Raw genomic sequence first — 9,878 nt, forward strand, 5'->3', positions numbered from 1 at the left:
GCACACAGAAAAGCTGGAAAGGAGAAATTTGTAGCTTTACTTCTCAGTTCTCTTTAGCCCGGGAAGGGCTGCCTAGCTTTAGATACTGTTTGGAGAACTCAAAGAGAGCGGTAATAACCTTTCCCTTGTACCCAAAACAGTCCTGACAGACACATAAGGTCAGCTAAAGAAAAAGAGCCACTCAAAGGACAGAGACAATAAGTGCCATTTATGTACACTTTCCTCCTGACCCACTCTGAATTCAGACCACTGAGTGAGTTTACTTGCTCAATTCACAAGGACGGAGAAGCCAGTGAAGGCACAACAGCAGCACCTTTTCACTCCACACCCAGGGGGCTTTCTTAAAAATAAAATGCCCCTTTATCACTAGACAGGTACTGACCTAAGAATGAGCACCCAAGCTGGACAGCAAACCCTGCCTTCAAAGACAATGGGATTTATTGAAAACCTATATACTTATTAAAACAGCTTTATATACATCTCCCCCAGTACAAGATTACAAATATACAAACATGAGTTCTGTCCAAGTCAGTATCCTGAGTATTAGAAAAAACAAAACAACTATAGAAAACCTACAGCTTAATTTCATCAGTTAAACTGGGGTTCCCTGTCTCTCACTAAAGCTATAGCATTCACATTGGAATGGTTTTTGCAAACTGGCACCAATGTTCAGTTTTGGGGGGGGAAAATTCATGTAAATTTCTGAAAGCCTCGTGGCAGTTGAAGAACAGGAGAAGTGATGACAGTTCTCATCAACATTTTTATTCAATTCCATGGTGGTTGTCTCTCAAAATTAGAATGAAATATTAAAATATTCTCTGGTCAGGGCAACATACTCAGCCGTACAATACAATAAATAATGGTTGTGTTTCTTCTTGTCAGGCAAGAGAATGAGGCTCTCCAAGTGCTTCAGTTTAAGAATTTAGTCCCAGGAAAGATTATCCTCCACAGGTTATCTACTGTGGATGGGTACTAGGTATACCCCTTTATTTTCCTCCCATGCTCCAGAAAATTAGGTGCCAGCTTAAATCCTTATTATAAAGGCAGTAACGGTTAATTAGCAAGTCAAAGCTACCCTGGGAAGAAGCAAATAAGAAACAGAAGGAGCAAGACTAAGGCAGCAGCCCACCTGCTGCTTCCCAGTCCTCCAGCTAGTCTCTCTGGTTAGTCTCTCTGACCCAGTCCTGGTTACCAGGCTACAGGTCTTATGTGTGCGGAGGAGTCATTCTGGCTTTCAGTGCTGTCTGTAATTTTCTATAAAGCCACACTTTCTTCTCCAAACACCTTTCCTTCAAAGTGGTGTCAACCCAGGAAGCTGCTAGGAAAATAATGCCAACTGCTTCACGGAGGAAGTGAGACTTCAATTATTCCATAAGGCGATGTTGGAAACTGTAGAAATAAGATGAGCGGCCAAACTGGAAAATGCTAGCAAAGGAAAATGCTGTTGAGAGTCATGTAGTAGGAACAGCTGGAATTTCTGTCCATAATCTTAATGCATTGAGTATGAGGGAAAGAGAAGTCATCAGCATGAAGGTCAATTTCAACCTTCAGTGCCAGAACTTTTCAGAGCAATCTCAGCATAGAGGCTGGCATCCCTCAATGGTGTTAGCTTTCCAAGTATCTGAAGATGCTTCGTTTGGGTACTGGAACATTATCATCTGTCTTGAGGCGCTTAGGAGAAGGGGATGTTACTAATGATGGCCCCCTTCTTCTTACCTAGAGAGAGCAAAGAGGGAATGAGGGCCAGTTCAACTCTCACACAAATACTTACCTTCAATGAGCTCCTTAGTAACTCAGTTAAATCATGGATGATAACAGAAAGAAATAAAGTAAAAAATATAAACTTTGCAGCTGGGCGTGGTGGCACATGCCTTTAATCCCAGCACTGGGGAAGCAGAAGCAGGCAGATCTCTGTGGGAGGCCAGCCTGATCTCTAAGTAGGGATTTCTATGTAAGCCAACTGGGGCTACAGGGAGACCCTGTCTCAAAATATAACACTTTGCAGGCAGATTTAAAAGCTAATTGGTTAAGCTGTTAGATCAGAATTTCTATTGACTTTTTCTGTGCATAAATATGTTTGTGTTTGTGTGTGTGTGCTGTGTTTGTGTGTGATGCATGCACTTGGGTGTGTGGGTGCATGCACGCACATGTGTACATGAGGAAGCCAGAGAATGCTGGGTGTCTTCCTCTATTGCTCTCTGTCTTATTCCTTTAAGATGGGGTAGTCTGTCACTGAATAGGAAGTTCCTCGTTTCAGCTGGATGGTTAGCCAACAAGTTCCCAAGATTCACCTGTCTCTGCCTGTCAATGCTGGGGTTACAGACAATGCACAGCCATATAGCCATGCCCAGCTTTTCACATAAACGGATGGCTAGCCAACAAGTTCCCAAGATTCACCTGTCTCTGCCTGTCAATGCTGGGGGTTACAGACAATGCACAGCCATATAGCCATGCCCAGCTTTTCACATAAATGTGAGGGATTCAAACTCAGGTCCCCATGCTTGTACAGCAAGTGCTCTTACCCACTAAGCCATCTCCTCAGATAATTTTTTAAAATTATTATTTTTTAAAATTTATGTGTATGAGTGTTTTGTCTGCATGTATGTAAGTGTACCACATGTAGGCAAACCCATGGAGGCCAGAGGAGGGTGCTGGATTCCCTGGAACTGGAGTTAGGACGGTTGTCAGCAACCACATGGGTGCTGGGAACCAAACCTGGGTCCTCTGTAAGAGCAGTCAGTACTCTTTAACCACTGAGTCATCTCTTCAGCCCCCAATTTTTTTTTTTAAATTAAAACAAAGTCTATTTGGGGGAAATACCACAGCAATTATCAAATCTCCTACCCGAGGCTTAGATGATTCCTTTGCTGCTTCTGCCTTGACAGGAGAAAGTGTATGAAAGACAAAGTTTCTTGAATTTCGGGGAGCACTGGGGTTGAGATCAGAGAGGGCAGCAAGTTTCTGAAGCACAGCCTTGGGTTGGTTTAGCAATGAGCCCGTCTTCGGCTGAGGAAAGAAGAGTCAACTGATATTAAATTGCAAGTGCCAAAAAAGAAGGAAATCAGTCAGGGATAGGTTTCTACCTTACTCAAGCAGAAAAGACACAGCAAGACCCTTTGACATCCACTTTCATTCCTGTGGCCACTTCCCCTCCATGAACAGCACAGCCTATTCCCTTAACTTGATCTACAGACGAGGAGGTCAGATTAACAAGGTCCCAACTAACCTGGTGAGCACTTCCTGGTCTGATGGCTTCAAAAGGGTTACTGGGTATAGACTTTGATTCCTGAATAACTACAGCACGATTAGCTGGAAAGAAAAGACAAAAAGGACTGTTCTGGGCAAAGCTGGGTAGAATTCCTTTTATACCTAAACAAAGGCATAGCTCAAAAGCAAACTGAGGTCATAGGAACCCTGCTAATTTTATACTCACAACTTTGAAACTGATAGGCAGTGTCACTAAGCAGACAGACAACTAAACTGAACTTAGCAATTAATCACTAACAAGGACTAGTTTAAGGAAACACTGCAGTTGGTTAAGAGTGTGATGTAGTGTTCAAGAGCCCATTTCTGGAGTTAAATTACATCTGTGTTTAAATCCTAGCTCCAACACTTAGGTATATAATCCTGGGCAACTAAACGCAGAGAAGCCAGAATTCACTACCCAAGCCGCAGTGCATAGAGCAAAACAAGCTACATAACCTCACAAGTACAGCTTCTATTGACCAATAGCCCAAGATCCAAGTATACTGCCTCTCCTCACCTCTATGGGCCTCTTCAAGCTAGTATCAGGCACCAGTTTTATGGTTAAGCTGCAACAGTCCCTGAAGGTTAGAGTCTCCCTCTAAGGCTCCAGCACTGGCAATCCAAGCAGTTAGACCCTAAGAAGAAACAAAGCTCACCATTCTTCTGCAGGGCTTTGGCTGTAACTTTCCTGGCTAGCAACATAAACTGACTGTCTTCCCCAACTTCTTCTTCTTCTTCAGCTGTGATTTTCCCCTGTTGTGCCTGAACATAAAAATCATACATTAGGCCAGGCATGGTAGCCCACGCCTTTAATCCTAGCACTTGGGAGGCAGAGGCAGGCGGATCCTCTGTGAGTTCGAGGCCAGCCTGGTCTACAGAGTGAGTTCCAGGACAGCTGGGGCTACGGGGAGACCCTGTCTCAAAAAAAAAAAAAAAAAAAAAAAAAATCATACATTAGATAGCACCTACAAGGCTGAGGCAAGAAATCATCATGAATTCAAGGCCAACCTGGGCTACATAGGGAGTTAGTTCTAGGCAAGACCCTTACTCCAAAACAAACAAACAAAACAAAAATTTTAAAAATCATATAACATCAAGATAGCTACAGCTTTCTTAAATAGTTACTGCAGCCTAAGTCATGAAGTCAGATCACTGAGAAATCATTTGTTTTCCTTTTTACAACCTTTGCTACATGAGATCAAAAAGAAAAAAGAAAAACTGGACCATCATGCAGACAATTGCCCAAGGTAACCTTTCAGTGAAAAAAAAACAAACTAAGATTAGAAGAGTTAGCAATATGTTGCATAAATTTTTTGAAATTATCATGACAAGCTAAATGGCTGGATCTTTTGTGCTCTTAAACAGAGGCCAGAATAGGCAATCATCTCATAGACTTTCTACCTGATCCCGAAGCCACTGCTCTCGTTCAATCCGCTCTTTCCTCCATCTGGCTTCTGTCTCATCAAGCTGTTCTTCAAACTGATCATCATCAGAGTCTCTGTGGAACAAATCCATCTGGGATGCATCATCTAAAGTAAAGGGGTAAGGCTTTTAGCATTCTGCAAGTCTCAGGAGAGGGTGGTCAGACAGACACAAAGTAACGCCTTATTTACTGTACTCTGACACAAACTTTCCCAAGTACAAAGGGAAATCAATGGTTACAGTTAGGTCCTCCACACAGCTTGGTTTTAGTGTTTTGGGTTTTTTTTGCTTTGAGACTGGGTCTCAAGTAGCCAGGCTGGCCCTGAACCGCTGATCCTCCTCCCTCCACCGCCCAAGTATTGGGATTATAGGCGTGTACCACTATGCTTGGGCTCCTTCCCTTCCCCCCGCCTCCCCCCTCCCCCCTCTTTCTTTCTTATTGTTTTAATGCAGTGCTCAGGATAGAACTCAGGACTTTATGGATGTTAGGCAAGCATTCTAATTAACTGAGCTAACATCCCCAGAACTGTGGTTTAGTTTGGATTGTCATTTACAATCTCAGACTAAATAAAAAGGTACATCAGAACCATTTACTTCTAAAGACAGCAACCAAGATACCTATGTTTTTCCAGCGAAATTTCCTCATTCGTCCAGGTCCATCGCTGTGCAGATCCCCGTCAGCAAGGTACCTCTCTTGGTATAAACGCAGTCGTCTCTTATCATCATCCAACATAGTTTTCCTACAAAGGAAGAAATAAAGTGCTCAAAACCAGGACTGTTCTGTCTGGTCACCAGGGCCTGTCTTAAGAGGTCCTATTACTTAGAAGAGCTTATTGGGATACTAACATGTGTATTTTCTTGATTTGACTCTCCAGTTCCTCATCAGAAGGAAGTACTTCATCAATCACGTCTTCTTCATATTCATCAATCTCTTCCCCATCATACTCGTCTTCACTTCCCACATCACTTCCTGACACCTCTGCCTCATCCTCCAAGTATCTCTTCAATCTCCTAGAAAGTAATTTAAAAATTAGAAGTCACGACAAGGAATACATACACTGCATATGGATACGATAAGAAATGCAGACATAGTCACTGTCTTCAGTGATATAGCCACTGGTGAGTTACCCATGCTCCAGTGGACAGCTCCACATCCATGCCCAGCATCCCTAATTAAACCCACTATGACACAGAGCAAAGACAGAAACAAAAGACAGGAAAGTGGGATAGGGCTTAGTGAGGGGTAGGGGATAGGGAAGGGGCTTAGTGGGGAAAGGATGGGACAACTGCTAGGGTGGGGGGAGGATAAGAAAGGGTAGAGGACCAAGTGTGGTGGCACATGCTTTTAATCCTAGAACTCAGGAGGCAGAATTGGATAGTATCTGTGAGTTCTAGCCCAGCCAGGGCTACAGGGTAGAGACCATCTTAAGAAAGCCATACCAGGGCAAGGGTGGGGAGGTGGGCAGAAGGAGAGAAATGTATTTCATAATATATGAAACGGTCAAAGACCCTGCACTCAAGAGGTAGAGGCAGGCAGATCTCTGTGAGTTCAAGGCCAGCCTGGTCTACCTAGCAAGTTCCAGGCCAGCTGGGGCTACAGGGAGATAAAAAAAACAACAACAACAACAACAACAACAACAACAAACAACAAAAAACAAAACCCTGTCAAAGAATAAATTAATAAAAGAAAAGCAGAAAATAGAACCATTTACAACAATAAGCTTAAATTTATAATAATACATTTTGATAATATCTAAAATACTGTTAATATTTAAAAGTTGATCACTTAGAGCCTGGCATAGAGGCTCACGCCTTCAATCCCAGCACTTTAATCTCAGGGTGGCCTTGAACTTGTGATCTTCCTACTTCAGCACCCAAGTAGCTGGGATTATGGACCTGTACCACCACCTTGGCCTACTTATTTTTTTTTAGCTTCATTCTCTTTGAGAAAAAGTTGGTTATCACCCTTGGGTTTGAAGTCTTGTTATCTATTGTCATAAGAGGCAGAAATTTGGTGACTTTGAAAGATGACTTTTTATCAAAGATGTACATTGTACTTTAAAATAGTTATCATGTTTATTTTACATGTATGAGTGTTTTCCCTGCATGTCTGTAAGTGCAACATGTACATGCAATGCCTGCAGAAGTCAGAACAGGGTACTGGAGCCCCAGAACTGGAGTTAAGGATGACTGTTAGCTGCCATGTGAGTGTTAGGAAACAAACCCAGACCTTCTGGAAGAACAGCAAGTGTTCTTATCTGCTGAGCCATCCCTCCAGCCCCATACCTTGTACTTTTTTTTTCTTTTAAAGGTTTCCTCTAAATCCTATGGTTCCTGGGGATTTCCTTTAAGGGCTCCTAGTCACTAAGTTTCCCCATCTTCCCACACAATCTCTTTGAGAAGTTCAACTTTTAGCTGTCATTCTTTAAAGACTTTGATTTGAAAGAAGAACTCTGCAATTAAATAAGTTTTCAGGATCACTGCCTTGGGAAAAAGAAAAATCTATGGATAACCTAAAGCTGTACAAGATAGTTAACCTGACAGGTGACAAATTAGAACCCTAGATGGATCTTAATAGAATGGAATGATAGGCTAAAAGCAACGATATAAATCTAATAGAGATCAATATGATGTCCTAGATAGGAGTTCCTGTTAGAAATTTTGCCTGTGAAACACTTTAGCATCGTAAGAGATACTTATATACTAAGTTGGGGGGAAAGTCAAAATGCAAAATTAAACACACAGGAAAATTATTCACATCTCAATTATAAAACTATATGGATAAAAAGTTATGAAGAAATCATTACCATCACACTTTTACATACATTCTGGACAATGAACACGAGTAACCCCCTTCCTCCCTCCCTATCTTTGTTCCTCTCCCCCCGTCTCCTCATTCTCCCTTCACTTTTGGGGTATTAGGGATGAACTCGACCTTGTACATACATACTAGGCAAGTGCTTTACCACTGAGCTACACTTTCAACTCCCCATCTCTGTCTCTCTCTCACAGACGTGTGTGTGCATGTTTGTCTGTGTGGTACTGGGGTCAAGCCCAGGGCCTCAAGGCAAGCACTCTATCAACCGAGCTACATCCCAGGTCCACATATTCTTTTGATAAAGAGTGGGTCATTTGCTCAAGATAAGAATGAAGAAAACCTGGAATGGCAGTCATTCATACATAAGAAGGACGTTCCGGGGAACTCCAGTTATCTACTAGCTCCATAAGTTAAAAGAGTGTGACTTGTGATCTGTGGTTACATGATCAGCAGTACCTATCCAATACAAGAAATAGCCAGACCACGCCTGAATACAAAGAGAATATGCAGGACATGAGGAGAAGGGAGGCAAGCCCCTGAGAATGTCACTAGTTCTGGAAAGAATCAAGAGTTATTTAGTGCAGACATGACTTTAGGAAGACATGACCATTTCTGAGTACTCAAGAGATGGCACATAAAGGTACTTAAAATTTTTATTTAATTAGCTTATTTTAACATTTTATTTATTATTTTTATTTTATATGCATGAATGTAATGCCTGCATGTAGGTAGGTGCAGTCATGCCATGTAATGCCCTCGGAGGTCAGAAGAAGGCGTCGGATCCCCTGGAACTGGAGTTATGGATGGCTGTCAGCTGCCACATGGGTGCTGGGAATCGAATCCCGGTCCTCTCCAAGAACAGCCAGTGCTCTTAACCACTGAGCCATCTACCCAGCCCCTTAGTTTTTGTGAATGCATGCGAATGTGTGTGTGCGTGCATGTGAATACCATAGCACATGTGTGGAGGTCAGAGGACAACTTTGGGGAATTAATTCTTTCCTTTTGCTATGGGATCTGGAGACTGAACTTAGTTCCTCAGGTTTGCATGACAAGTGCTTTTACCTGATAAGCCATCTCACTGGCCCATAATCCATGAAGGATTTTATTTAATCTATGTTAACCACAAAAAGCAGAATCAAACCAGCAAGTCAAAAAGGTAGCAAGCTGTAACTCAAGCATTAGAACTTTCTAGGAGCTGAAGGAATGGACCTAACACCTACATTTGCCTTTTCATCTTCTCAGACTGCTTTAGGAGCTCTTCTTCATCATCATCCTCATGGTCTTCCAGGGTCAGCTCTTCATTATCAGAGTCACTGTATTCATCCTGTGAAAGCACGGCATCATACAGAGTTTAGCAGAATAAAACATGCCCTCAACTGACACAGGGATAACGGGAAACTAATATAGCCATTCCTTGAGCATATAATGAAATTTATTGATTTTGTAGACAGGGTCTGGTTATGTATCCCTGGTTGGCCTCAAACTTGTAAATCCTCTGCCTCAGTCTCTCAAGTGCTGGGACTATAGGCATGTGGTCCAGAGTTAGATCCCCACCACCATAAAACAAAAACAAAAGAAATGACTAAAAGATTTATAGACTTCTATCCCCACATCTCAGTATAGGACATTGCTTCTGATAAGATGTCAAACTTAGAATTCTCAAGCGCTCCTATGAGAACAGACTGAGGGAAGTGACATGTGGAGTTTAGCTATGTTCCCTCTACAACTTACCTCATCACTATCAAATTCATTATCATTTGCGACAAGCCGAAAGTCTCCAAATTCTTCCTCTTCACCTTCTTCCTCCCTAGAATGCAAAGCACTCTAACTCAATAAGTTATTGAAAGCAAACTCCAAGCAGCCAGCTAAGTCAAGGATTTAAGACATTTTAGTAACACCAATAATTTCATTAAAGAACAGGAAACAAGATATTTTGCCTTGTATATTTTATTTATTATATTTTATTTTATGTATATGAGTGTACTGCCTGCATGTGGGTGGGTGCACCCTGTCGTGCATTGCCCACAGAGGTCAGAAGAAGCTGTCAGATCCCCTGGAACTGGAGTTACACACAGTTGTTGGCCGTCATGTGGTGCTGGGAATTGAACCTGGATCCTCTGTAAGAGCAACCAGTGCTCTTAACCACTGAGCTATCTCTCCAGCTGATATTTTCCCTTTTTAAAACATGTTTTGGGGGCTGGAGAGATGGCTTGGCGGTTAAGAACACTGACTGTTCTTGCAGAAGACCCAGGTTCAAATCCCAGCTCCCATATGGCAGCTAACGACTGTTGGTAACTCCAGTTCCAGGGGATCTGACAGCCTCTTCTGTCCTCCACGGGCATTGCACGACACCAGTGCACTTACCTACATGCAGGCAATACATGCATACACA

The 9,878-nt window shown here is 42.4% G+C and overlaps 1 protein-coding gene across 3 annotated transcripts in view; it reads right to left on the reverse strand.

Moving 5' to 3' along the window:
• Positions 1 to 662: 662 nt before the first annotated feature.
• Clspn (claspin) overlaps positions 663 to 9,878 on the reverse strand; it is a 48,517-nt gene continuing 39,301 nt past the window's right edge. For all 3 annotated transcript variants that reach the window (XM_029563124.1, XM_008832118.2, XM_029563123.1), the window contains 9 exons: positions 9,218 to 9,293; positions 8,707 to 8,810; positions 5,515 to 5,679; positions 5,287 to 5,408; positions 4,648 to 4,775; positions 3,903 to 4,008; positions 3,227 to 3,309; positions 2,845 to 3,006; positions 663 to 1,716 (listed from right to left, as the gene is read on the reverse strand). In XM_029563124.1, coding sequence (XP_029418984.1) covers positions 1,606 to 1,716; positions 2,845 to 3,006; positions 3,227 to 3,309; positions 3,903 to 4,008; positions 4,648 to 4,775; positions 5,287 to 5,408; positions 5,515 to 5,679; positions 8,707 to 8,810; positions 9,218 to 9,293 — 1,057 coding nt within the window. In that variant the 3' untranslated portion in view covers positions 663 to 1,605. The remainder of the gene's footprint in view (positions 1,717 to 2,844; positions 3,007 to 3,226; positions 3,310 to 3,902; positions 4,009 to 4,647; positions 4,776 to 5,286; positions 5,409 to 5,514; positions 5,680 to 8,706; positions 8,811 to 9,217; positions 9,294 to 9,878) is intronic.

This window comes from Nannospalax galili, unplaced genomic scaffold (assembly GCF_000622305.1).
Source record: "Nannospalax galili isolate Female #2095 unplaced genomic scaffold, S.galili_v1.0 scaffold1055, whole genome shotgun sequence".
NCBI classification, from domain to species: domain Eukaryota; kingdom Metazoa; phylum Chordata; class Mammalia; order Rodentia; family Spalacidae; genus Nannospalax; species Nannospalax galili.